Source organism: Oryzias latipes, chromosome 8 (genome assembly GCF_002234675.1).
Source record: "Oryzias latipes chromosome 8, ASM223467v1".
NCBI lineage: Eukaryota > Metazoa > Chordata > Actinopteri > Beloniformes > Adrianichthyidae > Oryzias > Oryzias latipes.
This window is the reverse complement of record NC_019866.2, coordinates 2,809,713-2,832,141: the sequence shown is the minus strand read 5'-3', so window position 1 is coordinate 2,832,141 and position 22,429 is coordinate 2,809,713. Positions and strand designations below refer to the sequence as shown.

Sequence of the window (22,429 nt, the reverse complement as noted above, 5' to 3'; positions counted from 1 at the left end):
AATGTGAAAAATGCTCAAACTGCTGAAATGTAGTGGAATACGCTGCAGTAAAAAATTAAAATCAGGGTTATGACTGCAGGAAATTCATTTATTTAGAAAGAGTCTGCATGAAAGGCTAAATAATTTAAACATTACTATTAAATATTCAATAAATTAACCAAAAACTATTCTAAGGCAGCTTCTGCACAAAGCTAAAAATGTCAAATATTTCACTGAAAATGGGCTAAGAATTATTAAAAACAATGATTGATGTTGTTTTCAAAGTCACTGAAAGCCTTAAACATAATTTAAACAAACATGAAAACTGAAAAATAACCTATAGACACACAAAACGTGTTTATATCTCTATATGTTTATATAACTAAACTTTAAATCAAAGTACACAATTGCAAAGTGGACGTTAATAATTCTCAAGGGAACAGTAAAAACCGAAGCCAAAACTTATTATTTCTGATCCATAAAACAAAAATAATCCACAGTGGGATTATGAAAAAAAAGCTATAATAACTCGAATTTAAATTAAAATAATGTACATATCCTTGTTTTGAATTAACCTAATTATCTTCATTTAAATCGTGATTTACATCACAGTAGACATAAATTGTGTTTAATAATCTTTACGTTACAATAACAATATAAACAAATATATTTTGGTAAATTTCCTTGACTTTTAATTTTTTTTTTTAAACTTAAAGTTTGATTTTAAAATTTTCGTCTCAAACTTAAAATGTTATATTATTATAATTATATATATAAACTTTGTTAAGAAAAATTTATGAAAATAGATTTTTTTAGATAACAATAAAAGCATTGTTCACGTTTTTACAAATTAAAATGAAATTTTCAGGGAGGAAATTCTTTAATCTGTTTTAATCTGTTCCAAAAACTTTTCAAAATAAAACGCGTATGCCAGGAGGAGCGAGCTCGAACTGCGGTCGACTTCTGGGTTAAATTCCTCCATAAGTTCTAAAAAAGTAGCAGAACCTTAAGAAGAACCGGCTCCCACCCCGAGAACCCGCTAAAGTTTGGGTTCAAAGGACTGGCTCCGCCGAAGGGACCGTTTTTGGCTCCCTTTTTCGCGAGGGTCGCGGTCGGTTCGGTCGGTTGAACGGTCACGACTCACGCGCTCCATTTCCAGCTCATTCTGCAGATGCAGCTCGCGCGCCTTGAAGCAGTTCTGACATTTGTTTCTGTTGAAGATGTTGGCCTGGAACCTGCTGCAGGAACCGGAAGTCTTCCCCCCGGCCATGGCTCGCTGCTTCGCGGTGAAAACTCCAACCTTCAGCCGCTCCGCTGCTCTGCCGCTCCGCATCGAGTGAGCGGCGGATCCCGAAGGAACATCTGTCAAACCGAGGACGCCTGTCGTCATGGTCACGTTGTCTGACGTAACGCAGTGAAGTACGACATCCGGTTAGAGCTTTCGAAATAAAACCATGTTTGTGACAAATAATATGGTCATAAAACGAGAGAAAAAAAATGTAATCATTCAACACTAACTTGTCTAATGGTATTTTAAAAACGGTCTTTTAAAGGTAATAATTACGTGAAAGCTTTCATTTTTAAAGCTTAAGCTTTTAAGAAAACGTTTGGTATGAACTGGAAATGATTGAATTATTAAATTCGATCAACATAGGGTTTTTATTATATAAAAATGATTTGTTGTTGGTGTATATTCCCTATAAATTTATTTGATCTGGTTTAAAAAAAAACATTAGCGAATGCATTTCCTGTAAGGACCTTCGAAATAAAAGAGGCAGAGCTTCTGTCAGCAGGATGAAGAGTTCCACTGAAGTGTTTCCTCGGGAGGAAGAGTCAAATTTATTTTACTGATTTCATACGAGGAAAGTAATCATTTTATTAAAGTTGTTTCTTTGACTTAGATCATACAAACGTTACATGTTGATCCAGATTTTAAAAAGAAAAATGTAGTGTAGAAGAACAGATTTTTATACATTTAAATCCATAAAATGTAAAATGAAAATGTAACACTAAATAATGACTTCCATTCTGCATTGGCTGTAAATGTATTTTAAGGTCACTTAAAATCTATTACTAGGAGTATTAGGACCACCCTTAAAATAAATAAACAAACATATGAGAAGTCATACAATAATAGAAAAAAAATCAACAATTTACGAGAATAACGTTAAAAATTTCCCAGAATACACTTATAAAATAAAAAAAGTAAATGAATGAGAATTAGTCTTAATTTTCTAAGGATTTTCAGACTTTTCATATCAGGATGAACTATCTGCTTGAGCAGTAAAAAACATTGTGAAACTTTTTTTTCATGGAATATTTAAAAAAAAACAACATTAATTATTCTTTGTAAAATTACGACTTTTAAAGGCACAGGTTTTATGACTATTTCCCCCAAATATTTGTTTTATTAACTTTCTTTTCTGGCGGTTCTAATCGGTTGTTGTCTCTATTCCATTGGGGTTCCGACTTTTCTGACCCCAAAATTCAAACCTGTCCGTCACTTATCAGGGCGGGTCCCACCTGCACGACTTTGATCAGCCCCGTCTCCACTTCCTATGAATGAATTTAAAATTACGTATTTTCTAACACTGCATTCAAAAAAAAAATCCATAACCTGCAGGTCCGTTTCCTTCTGGATCTCCTGGGCGATTGGCTGTGACCAGAAAACAAGATCATTAAAAGCTCACAGAGATGCTCCTCGTTGCCATGACGACATGACCATGCAGCCATACAAATGGATGTTTTAATATCTGTCAAATATTCAATTCAATTCAATTCAATTCAATTTTATTTGTATAGCCCAAAATCACAACAACAGTCGTCTCGATGGGCTTCGAAGTAAAACATGAAATCAAAAGGATCACGAATACAAAGAGTTCAATAGAAGAATACTAAAATGAACTAACAAACTGACTAAGCTATACTGGCATCCCTGCCCTTAGACCCCCCTTCGCGGTAAGGAAAAACTCCCAAAAAAAACGGATTCCGGAAAAAACGAAGAAACCTCAGGGGTGCCCACATGAAGGAGGGATCCTCCCCCAGGACGGACAGGCGATTTACCAGAACTCTTAGAGAAGAATTAACTTATCTAAATCTACAACTACATATATAAAAGTCCAGCAGACGAGCTTCATCCAGCCGTGGTTGTGGGGACAGTCAATATAGTCAAAATATCGATCTCCTCACTGCCCTCAAGGGGGCGCTGTAGGCTGGGTTTAAAAACTTAGTGAAAAATGCTTTTAATTTTTTCTATTTATGCCCAAGACACGACTTTTGTTTCTGAATTTAAGTTTTCTTCCAAAATAAATAAAAATTTTGGAATTTATTAAGATTTGTGGAAGTTTTTTTTTAAATTAAATTAACACCATGTTGAATGTTTGATATTGATTTGATCAACAACGTGCATGGGCAGCTATTCGCTTGTGTGCATGGGTTTTCCAGACATAAGGACACATTAAATGAAATGTAACTCTTTCTCCTCTCATTCTGTGATCAAAATTAAAAATGTAAATAGTTTATTTTATTTGTTACTCCAAGTGTAGTTTTAAGACTAACCTCAGGAACTTATTTCTACTCCAACACAGCTGCCCTGGAGCCAATGGAAGCCCTTTCTCCTCCAAGCTTGTCTCCCAGGGCATTCCATGTTGACAACATACGTGGAAAATAACCACCTCAGCTGTGCTGCTATTAAAAGAGCTCAAATCCCAGAGTATTGCTGCAGCGGGTCGACCCAATGTCCTGCTGTGCCGAGCCCAGCAGCCTCAGGTCCTCAGGAGGCGGATCGAAGCAAAACCTGCAGAAGCTGGGAAAGCAGTAAGTGGTGGCTGCTAATTTAACTCTTGTAACGTTCGGGTGGAATGACTTGATCAGTCCGTAATGACCTGTTCTCTGTCATTTTTTAGCAAATCTTTGAAAGGGCAAAAAATGAAGGGCAAAAATAATTCTGAGTTGACTTAATTCAGTCAATTCAGAAAATTCAGACATTTTTTTTTTTTCACTTTGGCTTTTAACTGAGTTGGAATCCGGACCTATTTTATGTGTTTTATGCTTTATATTTTCATGTGCTTTTATTAATTTTTGTATTGTTCAGCACTTTGGTGAACCTTGTTCTGTTTAAAGTGCTTTATAAATAAAGTTGAGTTGAGTTGAGTTAATTCTCCACACAGAGAAGGAAGAACTTTTATTTCCAGATCATGAAGTGGAATCTCTTGTCTCTGAGACACGGAGAGCTGCTTCTATTTCAGTGCAGTTTATATTTAGAAACTTCTTCCTGAAGTTGGTAAACTTGAGCCAAAAGCTTGACTTTGGATTCCCAACCGCTTTGCGGAAACGGCGAACTCAACACATTTTGCTCTATTAGTTGCTGATCTGTGTTGATTCTCATTGTTCACCTTTCAGCACATCTCTTCATAGGTCGCCACAGCCAATCAGCTTTCACTGATTCACACAGGCTGTTTGACAGAGACGCATATGCCAGGTGCCTGTCCTGACACAACCCTGTATTGCCTCCGGGCTAGGGGCCGGCACAGGGGGACCCTGATTTGTGGCTGCATAGTTAGGCAGTAGCATGGAGGGTCTTGCCCAAAGACCTACACTGGATGAAGCTCATTGTTCCCAATGGGTATCGAAGCCTGGTTTCTCATGCGCCTGTCCTGCACGCAGCCAACTGAGCCTGTGTTGATTCTCATTGTGCACTCAAATCTGTCTTTGTGAATTTTTGTGTCTTTGTGAGTCTCTGGTTGTTGTCTTGTTATTTCATCACTGTCTTGTTGTGTTCTAGTTGTCTCATTGTTGTCTGACTGTTTTCTGGTTGTTGCGTCATTATTGTTTAATTGTAACATTGTTATTTTGCTGTGTGGGTATCGTCATATTGTTGTGTTGTTGTCTCATTGCTGTGTCGTTTTATGTCTCACTGTCTCCTGGTTGTTGTCTCGCTACTTCATTGTTGTTTGGTTTTCTAGATGTCTCATTTTTGTCTCATTGTCTCAATGTTGTTTCATTGTTGGCGTCAATGCGTCGAACAGTAAATTTGACGTGCCTAAAAATGAGCAAACATGTTAAAGTAATGATTAGATTCCAACGTAGTTCTTTGTTATTGATCATTTTGTTCTGACTTGCATAAAACTGGTGTAAAAATATGGTCGTATATTATTTCTTTACTTTTTTCCAGATCCACATTCATAGTTAGAAAAATGGGTGTAGAGGTTGAGATGGATTCCAATATGTCAAAGGCGGAGGGCCACTGGGTATGAAGCACATATTCATTAATCTAGATCAGTGTTTTTCAACCTTTTTTGAGCCACGGCAAACTTTAACCCTGACAAAAATCCCGCAGCACACCAGCATCCAAAAAAAAAGAAGCAGAAATTCATGGTCTGTATTGATCGACAGCCCCCCCCCCCGCGCAATCTCACGTGGATTTTTGTGATAATTGTGGCAGAAAAAGCAGGAAGTTGCGGCTGTTTTTTTTTTCTAAGAGATGAACCACCAGCTAAAGACGAGCTCTAGCTGGTATTTCTGTTAGAACTGAGCAACTTTATCAGCAGAATTAAGAACAAGGAAGTGAATATTTTAACCACTTCTGATTGGTCAGGCTGATAATGTGTGATTAAGCCTTCAAGAATGATTGGCGGAGACAGTTAAAGGGGCGGGACTTTTCCTTACACAGTTATAGCTGCAGCGATATCGCGGTACCGTGATTCTTATCAAAATGTCTTTAATAGAATTAAATAAACACAAAGAAAAAGTAATTTTAAGATCTTTTATATTCCTAACTACTCAGTGTTTTATCAGGGCCTGTTTGGATGAACAAAGAGCTGATTTCCTGGAGATGGAAAATATTTTTAGATCAGTTAATATGGGCAATTTCTCCACGGCGCACTTGACCATCTCCCACGGCACACTAGTGTGCCGCGGCACACTGGTTGAAAAACACTGGTCTAGATGATGTTTTCCATCCCATCTGCATCAACAAAACTATCAGTTCTCCTTTAACAACAGTGTCCCTTCCCTCAAACCCACTTTAACGTGTAACTCTGTTGACTCACCATCATTAATGTGACCATGTTGAATGGGCGGGTCACCAGAATCCTGAGTTTTCTGTTTATCCGGGTGTCAAGACAAAAATTTAGGAACAAGAACCCCAAACTGAACGTCAGCCTTAGGTTTCTGAGTAAACACGGAAAAGAAACTGCTTTTATTTTGGTGAGCTAAAGATCAACACTGAGCTCCTGTAGCAACATTTAACACCTAAATGTTAGTTTCAAATCAATCTTAAGACAAAATTAGAATCTCACTGCAAAGAGAGGAGGGTCTCTAAAGTTCTGCAAATGAACGTTGGAGGTGGCGTTGCTGTATCCAGGTCATCCCTTTACCGCTTATTCAAATTCTCTGTTGTTTACTGCAGCGTGTTGATGTGACATACAGACAAACTTTGACTTAACCATTTTGACCGAAACTCCGCCCAACCTCACAGCCTCACCCATTCTTATATGCACCTGCTCACAATTCCAGGAAAGGTGAAAAGATTGGCTGGAATTGTGCAGCAAAGCTGATTACAAAATAAGTGATTGAGAAATCGGCATTTTTACACCTAAAGCTAGGTTCCCATCGTGGACTCGCGTTTCAGCGGCCGCATACATCGAAAAGTCTTTGTAAACGCGTGCCAAGCTGAATTTCAGGCTCCTGTTTTCAGAACGCTGGCATTCACCTGTCCCTCTCGCGGACTCTGCGTACAAATCACACATTCATTGATCGCATGCTGAAAGTTCAACCGGTTGAACTTCTTGACGCTAAAGCTGGACTGTGATCCATCAGGGACTTGAATTTGATAGTGACGTGTCGGTGGCGTCCTTTTCAAAACAAGGAAGTGCCAACTGTTGCAAACATGATCACGGAGGACAAGTTGATAATTTCGTTTTATGACACCAACACGAACATTTGCAGGAACAGAGGCGTGAAAGAAAAAGGCTGGAGAAAAGACCTGCAGGATTTGCACCACAGAGCCTCTACCAATAGTAGGTGGCAGACAAGCGAAAATGTAAAAAACAAATTAAAAAAAAGAAGCTCCTCCCTGGCACGCATAGGATGCAAGAATTCACTTAAGCACAATTCAGTTCAAACCTCGATTATTGGGTCACGGTTATCCCTTGTGCTATCCTAGGCACTTTGACATTGGGAGTTAGGTCATTTAGACCCACTAGACAGAGCTCTGAACCTTTTTTCTTCAATGATTTGTGATCTTCACTGGTGTCCATGGATTACATGAAATCTTTCCACCTTTATCCACCTGTGTCATGGTAGGTAGAACACGTCAATGGAAGGGGGGGGTCATCTAAGATAGCACAAGGGTTATTTGTTTTTGTTGGATATATGATTTGTGTATTACAAAATAACTACAAAGGGCTAAAAATATGAGAAAATCTTTTTTTAAATTTGCAAATAAGGGAGTAACAATGAAGAAAAACCTTTCAGCGTGGTGTGATTTAACAAAAGAAGAAATAATATATATTTATATGTATTATAATATAAATATATAAATATAAATAATATATTTATATTTAGCACAACTGTTTGACACTTCCAACGTAAACACACTGGTGTGTAGTAGCGATGCAACGATTCTTTTTCCCCACAATTTGGTTTAATAGTTTAACATGTGATTCCCTCTTAAACTTAGAACTGTGGCATCCCTAATACCAGTAGTAGCAAGTACGTTGGTACCAAATCTGCACCAGATTTTGGTACCAATCCCAGTACTACCTATGTCTGCTGCTTTAGAATTAGCATGTCGCAACAGCTCCTGCTACAACAAAAGAACTTACGGCACCATCTAGTGTTTGGCGGTGTTTTTACAGAGCAATTTATGCTGAGATGAAGTGAACATATCACAAATAAGGGAATGATGACAAAGAGTGTACGATGCATACCTTCACTGGATACGCATCCAGTTCTTGTGTGTGGCAGGACCTGCTAAGAAAACACCACCAGAAACACACATTTCACTAACATTATCATCTCTTCAGTGCTGCGTCTTTTTAATGACGCCAAACATCTTCAGATCACCCAGCAGGACATGAACCTCGCATGGGCCACCAGTGCCTTCCTGGTGCCATGTGTGGTGGTGCTGACCGCCGGGTTCTTCTACCTCTACGGGGCGGTTCTCGCTCTGCTGTCCAAAACATCTGTGCGCAACAAAGTGGTGATCATAACGAACGCTTTGTCGGAACTGGGGAAAGGTAGGTTGTAGTTTCAGGAGCAGATTCTTTTAGCGTCGTCTCTGGATGTCAGTCCGTGTGCGTTTTTTCCAAAGAATGTGCAGGCGTGTTTCACCGAGGAGGCGCCAGGCTGATCCTTTGTGGGAAAAGCTGGGAGAAGCTTGAAGAACTTGCGGATGACTTGACGGATGGTTCTGATCCCACGCTCGTCAGTATATTTCACTGAGACATCTATCAATCTGACAATCCAGCTTCCAGAGACGGTCATCAAAGTAACTAACGCTTTGCTCAGACGTTTCCCCCTAAGCTGGTGCTGCTGGACTTTGGGGACGTGGACGGCACGGCAGAGGCCGTCTCCGAGGTTCTGGAGTGTTACGGCTGCCTGGACATCCTCATTTTCAACAGCAGCATGAAGGTCAAAGCTCCTGCGCAGACCCTGACTCTCGAGACGGACAAACTCCTCATGGACAACAACTACTTTGGGCCCATCACGTTGGCTAAAGGTGGGCGACTGGAGCAGGTGATGCTGATAGGGGGCAGAGATAAGTGACAGTGTTTCTGTTGCAGGTGTGCTGCCCTCCATGATCTCCAGGAGAAGCGGTCACCTGATCCTGGTCAACAGCATCCAAGGAAAGCTAGCGGTCCCTTTTCGGACGGCATGTGAGTGTGGATCACGAGGTTTTGGTCCGGCCCGGGTCAGGAAGTCCAAAGAGTCACTTTGGACTGTCTTCCAGACGCAGCCTCCAAACACGCAGTTCAGGCTTTCTTCGATTGTCTGAGAGCAGAGGTGGAGGAGTACGGCATCTCAGTGAGCACCATTAACCACACGTTCATCGGCCGGTCTTCCTCCAACACCAAACCCCCCAAATCCTTCATGTCCCGTGAGTACAGTCCCAGAAAACCAGGCAGAACCCACACAAACAGATCTTCAGTGCTGCTTCTCTCTGCAGCGCTGTTCACCAAAAAGCCTCTTGGTGTTTCTCCGGACGAGGCGACGGCGGAGATTATGAAGACGTTGAGTAACAAGAAGAAGGAGGTCCTGATGGCGCCTTCCCTGCCCAAGCTGGCCGTTTACGCCCGCTCCTTTTTCCCCGGCGTTTTCTTCTCCGTGATGGCAGCGGGAGTGAACAACTCTGCTGCTTCTGAACAGACGTGAAGCTGCTGCTGCTGCTGATGATCAGTGCTGCAGATAAACACGCTGCAAAGTCGGAAAAGTAGTCTTTTGAAAAGTTCAGACTTGTTTTCTTCAAACATTTATCAGGATTAAGCTTAATTCCACATTAGGGTGTAAGTTAGCCTTTTTCCATTTACTCGTCTTATTTGTTTATGTCTACATATAATTAAATCATCCAGATTTCCTTTGTTTTGCACCAGATCTTCAGGTTTGTTTGCTTTTCTGAGGTACGCCTGATTTTGCTGGAACTCATATTTCTGGTTTTTCGGTTTTGAACTTTGTGTTTAGATTTTGCATTTATGAATTGCTGTGATTTGTTGGTTTATCCCGTGTGTGTGGTGTCCTGCATTTGGATCCAAATAAAGAAGCAGCTTTCAGTTCTAATGTAAGGACTTTTAAAACTTTGCATTTAAGTGTGTATCTTCTAAATTCAATAAGGAAACACAAAAATAAACATTTGTCAAAAGTATTTTGCTGTTATTTTCACATGTAGATTTTCTTTAAAAGTACATTTCTAGAATTTTTTTCATTTTGCAGGTAAATTATAGTATAGATAACTTTAGAATCATTTTGCTTTATGCTAGAAGAGGTTTGTGAAGTCTGAAATGTAAAAAAGGCCAGTAGCAAATATTTCCCCACTGTGCTCAATAAAATTCTGAGCATTTCATCTTATTTTTTAAACTCTTTAAATAATTCAAATTACAAACATAATTGTCTAAATGATGTTGAACCTGCTATTCAACTTAATTTATCCCCTAGAAAGTAAAGCCTGCATCAACTTTCAGTTGACAGATTGTTTTCCAAAGAACATCCATTATTTACAGTCATTGGCATGATGTAAAAAGGTATTTGAATCTGAAAACATGTTTTTATCTGTTTTTATTTATTTATTTGTTCAGGTTTACTTTTTTTTTTTTTTTTTAGAAATTTTAATATTCAATATTTAAATAAACAACCATGTATAAAATTTTTATTTGTTGATGCTTCCAAGAATAAAAAAGACTAAAGCAAAAAAACTTAAGATTTAATCTGAATTTTCTTAATTGAATAGAGAACAATTGATTTTATCAGGCAACATTTTCTATTTATGTCAGTTATACATGTGTTTATATATGTTCTAAGATTATTTAATAAGTTTCAAGGAAATTTTTGTTGATTCTTTATGATGATTACTTTATACAAAATTCTGGAACCATATCATGTAAGAAAACATTTATTACATTGGTGTAATAAACGTGGTGTAAAATATTTACTAGTACTACTACTACTACTACTAATACTAATAATATTATTATTAACACAAGTAAATAAGTATTTTATTTACTTTAATTAAGTTTGGCCCAGTGTGTTCTCCGTATCACGTCACCTGCTGTTTCTTCGTGTTTGTCGCCCCCTAGAGGACACACTAGGAAACACTTGCATATCGCATACATTCCTATTGCCGAAATGGCCTTTAAAATAACCTCCAGACTCTGTACTTTACCTCACCAGGTGAGGTCCTGTCAGGTAACCTCCCGTTGTTTCAGCAGCAGCAGGTTTCAGGTGCAGCATGACCCGCACGCCCACCGATTCACCCTCATACCAAGCAGCGGGACAGGTAAAACCAATGCCGGGGACAATTTCCTACGAGAGTCCGGGGTCGGCTGCGGCCTGCTGGAACGAACTTTTCGGACATTAATTTATTTTTTAACGATACACTAAATAAAAAATATACACGCTATCTAAACTGTTTTATTATTTAAATATAATTAACTAAAAATAATATAACATCCAGAGAATGGACCGTGCCGCAAAACTCCATGTAAAAACCTGCATTTTATGCGGAATTGCTGATCTGTAGTCCTGCATGCGCGCGCACGTTAATGACACGCATCCATAGAGCATAAAGACAAACCCACTCATCATTCGGCACCCAAAAATATCCGGACATTAGACCCAACATGTGTTATTTTGGACGTTTTAGGAACCCAGATGAACCTGTCTGACCTGAACTTTGACCCTCAGACCCTGATGAGGTCGCCGTGCTGCACTACAAGTTCACCGGGGAGAAGGAGGTGGACCTGATGTCCACCTACGTGCCTGAGAGCATCAGAGGCCAAGGTGCTGCCGCTCTGCTGTCGCAGGTGAGCCCCTCAGGCGTTCAGGTGGAAGCCGGCCAACAGAAACACATCCGTGCTTTTCCTGCAGGCTGCCATGGACTTCCTGGTGAGGGAAGACCTGAAGGCTCGGATCTCCTGCTGGTACATCAAGAAATACCTGCAGGAGCATCCCAGAGAGCTTTACAAGGACCGAGTCATCGCTGATACGTTTCAAAGCTGAACTGAACTTACTTTAACACTTTCTGTCAGAATTTCTTTATTTAATTGTAAAAATAAATAAATAAGATGATTTTATAGTGATTTTTATAAAAAAAAAAAAAACTAATAAATTATTTTTCAAATAAAGATTTTGTGGATGTTTAATGCTGGAGTATTCTTTATGTTAGCTTTAATGTGGATTTGTTAAATAATTGTTAGTAAAGGTAATGTGTCAGCGTCACTCAGATAAAATATTAAATAATTAAAAAACAGATAAAAAGGAAGTTGAACCTGAGTTACACGGCGATGAACAAAGTAATCAGCTAAACCCAGTGTACATTTTGAGAAGTCTTACAGGGAACTTGATTTAAAAAAAGAATATATTGGTTTGTTTTGGTGATGAAGTATCTCAAACGTTTTTAAAAAAACAAAAATAGGAAGTACAAATACACAAATCAATGCATATTTTTTCCAGCTACACGCCAAGCCAAACCCAACTGGTTTAACAGCAGATGTGTTTTTTATCTTTTGTCGTCATGCCTTCAATGTTAGTAGGGGTTCCACAGGGCTCTATTTTAGGACTTCTATTGTTTTCCCTATATGTCCTTCCTGGCTCCATCCTGAGAAAACACAGAGTCAATAATGGATAGAAAATTTCTCCCCGTTACACCACTTCTAAAATAAAAACCTGTCATGTTTTCTAGCACTAAGCTGAATCCAGATCCCTCCACCACAACCTCCGGCTTCTCCCTGTCCCTACATTTAGCCGTCCAAGCGGCGAGTTACTACCACTCAACGGCATCGATAGTAGTGCAAAATCAAAAAAGTCATACTAACGTTTAAATGTAAACTTCTGTGGTTATGGGCACGCCCAGGTGAAGAAATGCATTTCTCTTCCACGCCACAGTGTGGAGTACCAGTGGAGGGAGACCCAGCTCTTTTATCGGGGTATGGCTACCCCAAAAAAACATGTTTGTAAACCACTACATCTCCAAATGCCCCAAAACAACTGGAGGAATAGGGAGGAGCCACAGGTAGGGAGGAAATCCGGATTCAGTCATAGTTTCTAAGGAGCGGCAGTGGTTCATTACAAACTCACCTCTAAATTGTGGGCGGGACCGTTGATCCGGAGCAACCCGCTTCCCCCCGCTGTTGCTGAGAGCTCTCTGTTTTCACTCTCTCCTGCTAGCTTACAGCCCCTCCCACCACCAAACTGACATTAGCAGTGCAACAAAAATGGCGACCAATATCGTAGCTATCCTTCCGTACAGTTAAGATCCAGATTCATTTTATACATTGCAATTATGATGCATTTTTTCATCTGCTCCCGATTCACAAACGACTTAAATGATGAAATATTCAGAACTTTTCTTGAACTAAGTCCACCATCATCAGAAAAATGCAAAAATATGTTAAAAACACCAAGAGCTCAATGAAGTTTGTTCTTGTTTGGTTTGCTAGCTTTTTTTTAGCCGGTTGGTCTCTCCAGTGTTTTGGCTTGCTAGCGTGTTTTCTTTTTTCGTTTGCATGATGTAAGTGGGGCCATTTCTTGTGATGTCATTGAATCGCTTGGATGCAGGTAAAGAATATTCAATCAAAACTTTTAACGAACAGTCCATGAACGGCCCAATGTGCTTTGACTGGGCACCAAGGTTGGGGGTTTGTCCGGGACTCCACCTGTAACGTCCCACTGCCAGAGTTACCATCAAACCTATTTTTATCGCTTATGGGCCCCGAAATATTTTCCCCTTGAGCTGCCCATGCCACTAAATTCACATGAGATTCAGATTTTTGCCTATTTGCAGCAACATGTCAGCTTCTAACCTAGAAAACCCAGCAAAATGTGTGCAGGAAACTTAGCTTGGAGCACAAATCCATAAGACAGGAAATCCAATCTCTTGTATTACTTCCATATTCAAACACATTACTTTATTTTATTACTCTTTCATTGCAGTCTTGCATAACTTTGTTTTTTTTTTCTTACAGCTTTTTTTGCATTTTCTTTTATATTAAAGGATTTTCAGTGATTTATCTACGGTTTTTGTGTTTTTATGAAGTGATATTTATGCCATCACGTTGCACACAAAGGTTTCTAAGATGCAAATGAAAATATTAAATATTTGCGGTCATGTCACCCTAAACTTAAACCTACGTGAGCAAAATCAAAGATAGGAAAAAAGCGAGATGAGACACAACGCATGTGAAAACGTTTGTTTTGCAAACGCAAACAATTTTTTTGATCGCAAGAAAAAAAAACTAAAAGCCAAAAAAAAAATAGAAAAGTTTTTAAAACCAAAAAAATGTTTGAAAGCAATTAAACAAATTTGAAAAAAGTTTTTGACAGCAAAAATAAAAGTTTTGAAAGCAAAAAAAAAAAATTGAACGCAAAACAAAAATTGAGAGCAAAAAAAAAAGAATTGAAAGCATAAAAGAAATTTTTGAAAAAAAAGTTTCTGAAAGCAAAAATAAAAATTGTTGAGAAAAAAAATTTGAAAGCCAAAAAAAAAAATTGTAAAAACCTTTTGACTGCAAAGATAAAAAATTTGAAAGCAAAAGAAATTGAAAGCAAATATTTGATATTTTTATTTGCAACGTGATGGCATAAATATTGCTCCATATGTTTTTAGTTGCATCAGTTGCATGCACTTCTGAAGAATTTTAATGCAGTTTAAATCCTGAAGACGCGCTCCCCTAAAGCACAAAAAAAAGAGAGAGAGAACAGAAGCCAACCCCTTTCATTGCAGAAGCCATAAACCTGCTTCTTCCAGGGATGAGTGAGAACAACATTCTTCTGGAACATTCTGAACAGTTTTGGAGCCAACCTCGGTTCAGTCCTCAGCAGAGACGCATGCTGTCCTCAGCAGTACGCCTCTCCGTGCCGTTGGCTTCGGCCGTCCTCCTCATCCACGCACGGCTCCCCAGTGGACGGTTTGTGGCCGTTGATCAGGAGTTCGGTGGGGGCCTCTGCCACAGCAGTCAAGTACATGTCCCACATGGGTTCTGGGAGGTCCATCTCCATCATCTTCTCCTTCACCATCAGGCTCTTCTCGATGTTCCGTCGCTTGTATTTAAACTCTACGATGGTCTTGGTGTACCGGTTCAGCGCCGTCACTGCAGAACCCATGCAGGTACCGAAGGAGCACCACGCTAAGCTGAGAGAAAAAGGACGCAATTAGAGGAAGACGTTCACTGCCAGGACACAAAACATCATCCAGTCTTTTAGAGTTTCTAGGAAAAAAATTCAACTAACTTTTTCAGTGTTACTTTTAGATGATTATGGTCTAGAAAGACGAACAGTTAGACTATAGATCTAAAAGGAACAGATTTGAGAAGACAAATGCATATATTTACCTGAAAAAAGAAAAAAATAACTATTCTCTGAAATGATATGTCCAATTAGTAGAATAGTATAACAATGTTTTTTTTGTTTGTGGCTAAATGCAAGATTTTATTTCGTCTTAAAACAGCAGAACATCACAACTTATTTAAAAAAAAAAAACTTTCATATTGCAATTTTAGGAGTTCCATTGGTGGATTTTTGGACTCTTGAGACGGGGGGATAACTCGTATTCTTTATTTTTGTCTTGTTTTTCAGAGGGACATTTTCAGTGTGCAGATTCTTTCTTAGGGATAAAAGCAACTTGCAGACGCGTCTATCACAAGTTCTTACGCGTAAGACCAGCTGTAGTCCCAGGACTTGGGCCTCCAGTCCACCGGACCCAAAGAGACGGCCAGATGAAACGCTGTGGTAAACATCATGTGGGCCACCATCCCGCAGAGGCCTGAGAAATGCAAAAAACATTTGCAGTAAAACTTACTGACTGATCACCCGTCCTTCAAACAGGTTGATGAAATCACTGCAGGAAGACATGCAAATAGATGCAAAGATTTAACATTTAGCTTTATGCTTTATTAATGGATCCATATTTAGACGCAATATTTAACTTTTACATTTAAAATGATGCTGGTTATCCAAAAATTGGATTCTGCTTTTCTTTTCTATATTGATGTTTAAATCGGCACCCTGGCGTTCCAAACAGGAAGTGGTTCCTAGAGGCCAAAATCGCATAAACGTCTTTAGATAAATAAGCAAAAAAAATTTAAAATGTTCTTCATAATCCTCTTTTTTTTCTGTTGCTCAATTCATCCAAGTCATAAACTGGCCAATCAGATGCCTCAATAAAAGTGGGTGGAGCCTGCTGGCCCCCGTGTTCAACATTCATAATGTTTGATTGACAGATTTCGTGAAGCCTGCTTTCAAGTGGTAGGGGTGTGGTCTTCCAACAAGCTCACTCCTGATTGGCCAGAGTGGTTGCCTTAGAATCCCACCGATCAACGTCTGGCTCCAACATGGCGGTGTCCGTATCATGAAAAATGGCTCCTGATTGACTTCATTTGGCTGGAAGTAAAGCATTTCCTGTGGATGAGCTCACACTCAGTCCAGTTCTCAGATAGTCGCTGGTTCTTGGTGAGTAACTCTGTGAACTGACTCGGCTCCATTTACTTCCCCGTTGAAAGCAGGCTGAGGACGGACAACAAAGAAAGGAAAACAGGAGGTCCTGCGCTTTACAGACCTTGTCGGGATAAACTTGATCTTTTGCTGATCAATTTTGAGCATTTGTATCAACGTCAGGTACAAAACTTTCTTCTGCTGCATGACGGTTACGGAGATGTGAATCATGTTAAAGCTGTTTTCTTTCAGCTGCTTGTTTCCATCCTGGTATCTCAGTTACGGTGGCCGTTTGGTTCAGTTGTTCCTCTCCGATTGCAGAGAGAGGAAACTCTGAGGGAACCAAAACTCAGTCCAAATGGAGACGAACCGAGACCGCCTGGAAAGAACGGCTCCCGGTCCCGGTCCCGGGTCCGCTTGGGTGTGTTCAGACTGAAAACGAGCATTTGATGAGCAGGGGAAACGAACTCTGGTTCCCTGTCCAGTCTGAACACACCTTTAATGTCTTTGGAGAGCGACAGAATCAGCAGAGAGTCCATCACGTTAAAATGGAACGGACCTCCACGCCGTCTCATTCTGACTTCTATCTGAAAGCTAAACCACAGTTGTAGAAAATATTTGGCGTATTTTTCTCACCAGGAAGTAGTTTTTCTGTTTTTCACACACTCCTGATTTTGAACGTTGGAATGAAAATTGCAAACATACTTTTATTAAAACCTATTTGTTTTTTTCTCCATCTTTTAGAAAGTCTTTAATTAGTATTTTTAAGGGTTTAAAAAAAATAAAGTGACCATAAACAAGCTGCTTTTTACAGTGAAAGTGGTCCGTTTACATATTTACCAAATAAAAATGACATTTCCTTCAAAAGCCAGAAAAGAAGTATGAAATCTAAGTGATTTTCTCAGCTCCTTCTGCCCCCTTCCCGGCTAGCGGTCAGCTGATTTCCTCAGGATTAACTCACAACAACAGGGGGGTGGGGGGGGGGCATGGGGGGGGGGGATGGAGCTCCACTGGGCTGGTTTTGGCACGGCCCAAAACCACTGCCCCGGTTCCAATCGGATTAGTCCACAAACCAGCAAATCCTCTGAGGAAGCGAGCGAGCACAGCGCAGAGCAGTCAGCTGCTGCCTCATCTTCCTCAGCATGACCCGCTGCCCTGCTCTTCCTCTTCATCGTTGGTCGGGAAGAAAGCGACAGAAAGAGAGGCCGTGAGAAGCGGCGCAGCTACCTGACAGGGCGGTGAGCATGGCGGCGAAGGCACTCAGTTTCAGCTTGTTCATGATGCTGAAGCAGGGACACTGTTCCAGGATCATCATGCAGCCCCCGATGAAGAGGAGGCTGAGGTACAGGCTCTCCGCCACGACGCACAGCCACAGCACACCTGACCACACAAACAAGCAGGTTTCAGACAACAACACACCTAGACAACACATTCCTTTGACAGTCTTGTAAATAAATACAGTTTTGATCAATATTTATGCAGAATCTGCACTACATCGACCACCGGTGAACATCTGAGCTTCATCTTCATCATTGTGACAGAAGACTGTCGAGCAGACTTCATGATCCTGACCCAGGACCCGTTAAAACGCCATGAAAGGCGTGGATCTTTCCTTTGTGACCCTCAGAGGAACTCGAGGTGAACCTTTGCTCAACCGTCAACTCACGGGGCGGAGAAAACCGGACGCATGGTGTTGTCTTTTCTCCTCAGTTCAGTTCATCTTCACCGGCGTTCAACCCCCCCCCGGTGACGTTCGTTCAAGCCACCAGGTTCCACGAAACGTTAAAGTCAAAGCAAACATGTGGGCTTTTCGGGCTTCCGTGTTGTTAAAATCCTAAAAACTGAAACTAGATCATGAAATCCACACTTTTCTTCCATCCACTCAGAAGATGTCCATCATCTCCATCTGAGGAACCACTCAGAGTTACTGGAGAGGACGTTCTCCCTGAGGCTTTTCTGTCTGGAGTTCTGATTCCATCACTCGTAACAAGCAGCCAAAAACCCGAAGCTGCAAGGGAAGCCCACACCACCATACTACCACCAGCATGCTTGGCTGGAGGTCAGCAGAACAGACACCTTCCAGAAGGTTCCTCTGTCTCTTCTGTCTAACAGACATTTGTCCAGATGTGGAGGAGTCCAACCCTCATAGAAGAATCCAGATTTTTCTGGTGATTTCTGAATTGCAGAAGGAAAGTGTGGCAAAAAAACAACAACACAAGACAGCTCTGCAATGTCAGATGGTGGCAGTGTGATGGTGTGGGCTAGGATCAAAAACGTAGTTGAGAAAAGTTTGGATTGGGACCAAAGCCAAACATGTGGAACCTCCTGAAACGTGACGTTCATGTCAGACCAACAAACGGTGACCGCTTGCTTTAAACGCGGCTAAAGAAGGGAGGAGGCGGAGCCAGTCATCTGTGATTGGTTCTTCCGCTCACTGCTGAGGTTCCCGTTTGTTCCATGGACCTTTTATTCTATGACTTCCGGTTCCTTCTGGTTGAGTTCCTCTGCCAAATGAGTGTAAACTGGAAAATGATCCAAATCTCGGCCTGGAAGCCAGGATCTCCTGACTTTTACAAATATGCGGTTAGAAAAGAGACAAGACTTTGTCCCCGTCGTGTCAAAGTGAAGCGGACGACAAACACTGTGAAGCAGAAAAACGGTTACCTGGGGCGGTAAGGTCACGCCAGCGCTGTGGCTGTTTTCATGAATCCTCACAATTCTAGTGAAACTACATAAATAAACTGGAACTATGACGACAGATGTTAAATCAATCAAAGCTTCAAGAAAAACACTTTGCAGTAACGCTCAATGGTTAACATAGGTTATGCATAATAAAGCATGAATTAACTCATAACTAATGTGGTCTCTGCATTACTAAGTGTATGAACTAATGTTCGGCATTCCACCTTTCATAAAGCATTACGAAGCATTAATAAAAGCTTGTGTTTACATAAACTACATATTAGTGTATATATATTTGCAAAGCAATAAGCATTAATTTATACGGTTGTTTGTCTGGAATTAATATTTTCAGCTATTGAGCCTCATAAACATGAAGTTACCATAGTTAATATTTATCATATACCAAGTCTTAATAATTATTTTGGTTAATAATGGTCATATAATAATTAATATATAATAATAATTGTAGAAAAATAATAGAAAATAAATTGTTATATAACAATTGTTATATATTAATGTATAATTATTAACTAATATTATAAACAGTGGTAATAATAATTGTTATACGATAGTTTAAACTGTCACCAAAAGCTTTACACGAGAAATCATTGTTTTGTGAAACACAGCAGAGATTTAACACAATACTTGAAGATTTATGAAAATCAAAATACTTCCTCAGTTATTTTTTTTAAAACTCGTGATTGTACGAACATTTTGTGGGCGTGTTTGCCTGAAACTCGTGACAATCTCACCAACCTTTTTCGTGCTCAGGTGCGACATCAGCGAAGCGTCGACAGTCGTACCCTGAGAACACAAAACAGGAAACCGTCGTTGTCGAGTGTTGTTAAGAACAAAGTCGTACTAAAACGTCCGGCTGTTGCTGGTAAGAAAGTTCAGCTTCACAAACTGAGGTTTTGTTAAAAACAGAAATAGTTTTTATTTGACTAAAGATGTTTAGTATTAATTTTATTTAAAGGAAAGCTAGTTACTTGAATAATTAGACTTTAGGAAATATTGAAGATTTTATCCAGGGAAAACCGTATTTATCTAAAAGAAACTTTAAGGAAGAAATATGTCCTTAAGATCTTGATTTTGGTTGGAAAAGCCTGATTGAATCCGACGCTTGTAACTAAGGATCTAATAATCATTATTATCTGAATTTATTAATCTGAACACATAAAAATGATCAGAATTTCGTTTTCTCTTTTTTTTGAGCTGTAAAGGGGCAATACTCAAAGTAAAGATTATAAATGAGATTATTAGAGTTCTCTGAAAACTGAGATTGGGTCTAGATTACAACAAAAGGATTGTGGGTAGATAAATACACAATCATGTAAAATCTAGATCCCCTTGAAGCGCAAACCTCTTCTGAGGACGCAACGATGCGTTTTACTGGAAAAAAATATGAAACATTATCTCATCGTTACAACATTAAAAACTGTCAAAAAGCATTAAAAAAACTAAGGTTCTGGTAAAACATTTGATTTTTGGCCTTTGTTAGACTAACTCAGGCCCTCCTCAATTAAAATCACGCTGACATATATTTAATTAATATTTGTATTTCTTCTAAATTGGTTTGGTTTGGCTACGTTTATTTTAACTTTAAACATATTATAATGGATAAATCAATGTACTCTGATCACAACATTCATTCATTTAGTTATTCGAGGAAAAAAGTGCCAGAACTTAGGAAAATCAACATGTTTGAAAAAGGAGTTTATTTAAGCTTACTCCTTCAGTCCCAGGCAACTATGACAACAACAAAAAGTACATATATATATAGGTATATAATAGTATTAGTATTATGTCATTTTATTTGTCTTCTTGGTTTATTACATAGAAAGACAAAGAGACCAAAATGCTAAATAACATCCTTTATGAATGCAAAAAATGTGACACCTAAAGTAATATTTGTGTTACTGTTGTTGAGGTGTGTGCAGCTTGTTTTTGTGATTTTTGCTTTAAAGTCTCGGTATTCAAACATCGTCAGAATAAGACGGTTTGTCCTTTTTGTAGCTTATGGGAGCGAGTGCCGTGCACGGCTTTCATGTAACGCCACAGAAACGCTTCTTATCTGGCAGTTTTCCTGTTTGGTGACAGAATCAGCTGTTTGTCTGCATGAAATCCCTCTTTCCTCATGTTCCAGAGCATTTCTGCGCTTTAGCTACACACTATGTTTGAACTGTATTTAAATAACGGTTTCACACATGTCTTCTGTGTCTTTCCCTTCCATGGTGTCATTTCTGCTACAAATAAAACCCCCAAAAAATCAACGTCAAAGAAAAATGTTTCATTTGGTCTCAGGTTGTTTTAAAGTGATCTTAGAAACAGCGTTCCCATAAAAAACATGCCGATCTTCCCCATCCTCACGTCCTGTTGTATGTTGGAGGTCTCCTGCTCGTCCTACCTTTCATGTCGGAGGCCTGCTCGCAGGTGAAAAAGATCCCGGCGTGGAACTTCTTCAGGAGGAACTTCTCCTCTCCGGTCTCAAAGATGTACTGCACCTGCCGGCTGTCGTTCATGTTGGTGCTGTTGAAGCGGATGCAGAACCACTGCTTGGCCTTGGCTGGAGGACCCGTGCAGAAGGGCTTGGCCACCTTCCTGGTCCCTTCGCACCAGTAGCTGGTGGTCACCGCTGACACGGCGAAAGTGAGCGCCACGAAGTTGAAGGTGATTGCCAGGGAAGCCCGCCGCCCGCGCTCAAGCCCCATGGTGGAGGCCGGCCCGGAGGACAGGGGATGAAAAGGCAACTAATCCCAGCTTTTGATATGTAGCCGCGGTGTTTTTGCCTCCCAGCAGATATGTCAAATCTTCATAATCTTGTCGGGACTCCTCAGCTGAGGGTGACGTGAGCGTTCTGCCTCTGGTTCCCCTGAAGTTCTTCCACCTGCTCTGAAAGCCTCGGCACCTCCACAGGAACAGTGGAAACCCATGGCAGTCTTCATCGTCTTCATCTGAACTGCACTGCTCGCTCTGTGCAGTTTTCCCATCGCTCCTCCCCTTTTTACAAATCTTTTCATGGAATATTATCCATTACAAATGACAAATTACTCCGGGCTTCCTTTGAGCGGACCACGGGATCAGATTTTAATCCAAAACAAGGCTATGGCTGCTTTGATTGATTGCAGCTGCGGAGGGATGACAGAATGCGTCCGGTTGGATGAAGATCTTCCCGTGGACGCTTGTGTTTGGGTGTCAGATCTCCTCGTGTTCCTCAAGGCTCAGATGATGATGGTCATAAACACCTTCCCACAATCCCACTTCCATCTCTGCTGTCTTGTAAACAGACAGTGTAATCCCTCAGATATATTTGAGATCAATCATCTATTTAGAACGATCCATTCTGCCAGAAACTAGAAACCAAACCTCTAGCATAAATTTTTGTTTCTACCTAAAAATAAAGGACAAGATCAGTTATAGCCTTCAAAACAAAGGAAAAAGAGTCACTTAAGCTGCTTTACACAAGTAAAGACACAACCACTGTCCAGCCTTGTTGTTCAGCCCTGAGGTTGAACTCTGTAAAAGCATCTAAGAACCAAAAGGAGACACCTGTGGGGCCTGAAAACTGTACAAATGAATTTCTTCTGAGCATTAGCATTAGAGTACGGCAAGCAGGAAACAGGCTGGG

The 22,429-nt window shown here is 40.1% G+C and overlaps 4 protein-coding genes across 8 annotated transcripts in view; 2 read left to right on the top strand and 2 right to left on the bottom strand.

Annotated features, from left to right (window-relative positions):
• Positions 1 to 1,391, bottom strand: part of LOC101160410 (myosin phosphatase Rho-interacting protein) — an 18,852-nt gene extending 17,461 nt beyond the window's left edge. The window contains exon 1 of the mRNA XM_004071213.3: positions 1,124 to 1,391. Within this exon, the coding sequence (XP_004071261.2) occupies positions 1,124 to 1,369 (246 nt within the window). The 5' untranslated portion in view covers positions 1,370 to 1,391. The remainder of the gene's footprint in view (positions 1 to 1,123) is intronic.
• LOC101160164 (dehydrogenase/reductase SDR family member 7C-B) lies at positions 1,286 to 9,841 on the top strand. Of its 4 annotated transcripts, none has more exons than XM_023957314.1 (8): positions 1,286 to 1,398; positions 3,567 to 3,795; positions 8,007 to 8,219; positions 8,294 to 8,406; positions 8,491 to 8,701; positions 8,766 to 8,858; positions 8,933 to 9,079; positions 9,149 to 9,841. In XM_023957314.1, the coding sequence occupies exons 2-8, from the start codon at positions 3,624 to 3,626 to the stop codon at positions 9,352 to 9,354; spliced, it is 1,155 nt and encodes a 384-aa protein (XP_023813082.1). In that variant the 5' UTR covers positions 1,286 to 1,398; positions 3,567 to 3,623; the 3' UTR covers positions 9,355 to 9,841. The 4 variants fall into 4 exon arrangements, with proteins under 4 accessions (XP_023813082.1, XP_023813083.1, XP_023813085.1 ...); XM_023957315.1 differs by having other exon boundaries at positions 1,323 to 1,410; XM_023957316.1 differs by lacking the exon at positions 1,286 to 1,398 and adding an exon at positions 5,153 to 5,228 and having other exon boundaries at positions 3,619 to 3,795; positions 8,042 to 8,219.
• Positions 9,842 to 10,694: 853 nt separating this feature from the next.
• On the top strand, positions 10,695 to 11,775 carry LOC101165146 (protein NATD1). Of its 2 annotated transcripts, XM_004071152.4 has the most exons (3): positions 10,733 to 10,969; positions 11,377 to 11,495; positions 11,560 to 11,775. In XM_004071152.4, the coding sequence occupies exons 1-3, from the start codon at positions 10,819 to 10,821 to the stop codon at positions 11,689 to 11,691; spliced, it is 402 nt and encodes a 133-aa protein (XP_004071200.1). In that variant the 5' UTR covers positions 10,733 to 10,818; the 3' UTR covers positions 11,692 to 11,775. The 2 variants fall into 2 exon arrangements, with proteins under 2 accessions (XP_020560695.1, XP_004071200.1); XM_020705036.2 differs by having other exon boundaries at positions 10,695 to 10,969; positions 11,377 to 11,775.
• Positions 11,776 to 14,180: 2,405 nt separating this feature from the next.
• LOC101159917 (germ cell-specific gene 1-like protein) lies at positions 14,181 to 22,064 on the bottom strand. Its single transcript, XM_023957313.1, has 5 exons — positions 21,209 to 22,064; positions 19,558 to 19,605; positions 17,347 to 17,499; positions 15,340 to 15,451; positions 14,181 to 14,821 (listed from the first exon to the last, which is right to left on the bottom strand). Exons 1-5 carry the CDS (start codon positions 21,510 to 21,512, stop codon positions 14,527 to 14,529), a joined length of 912 nt encoding a protein of 303 aa, XP_023813081.1. The 5' UTR covers positions 21,513 to 22,064; the 3' UTR covers positions 14,181 to 14,526.
• Between the last annotated feature and the right edge of the window lie 365 nt (positions 22,065 to 22,429).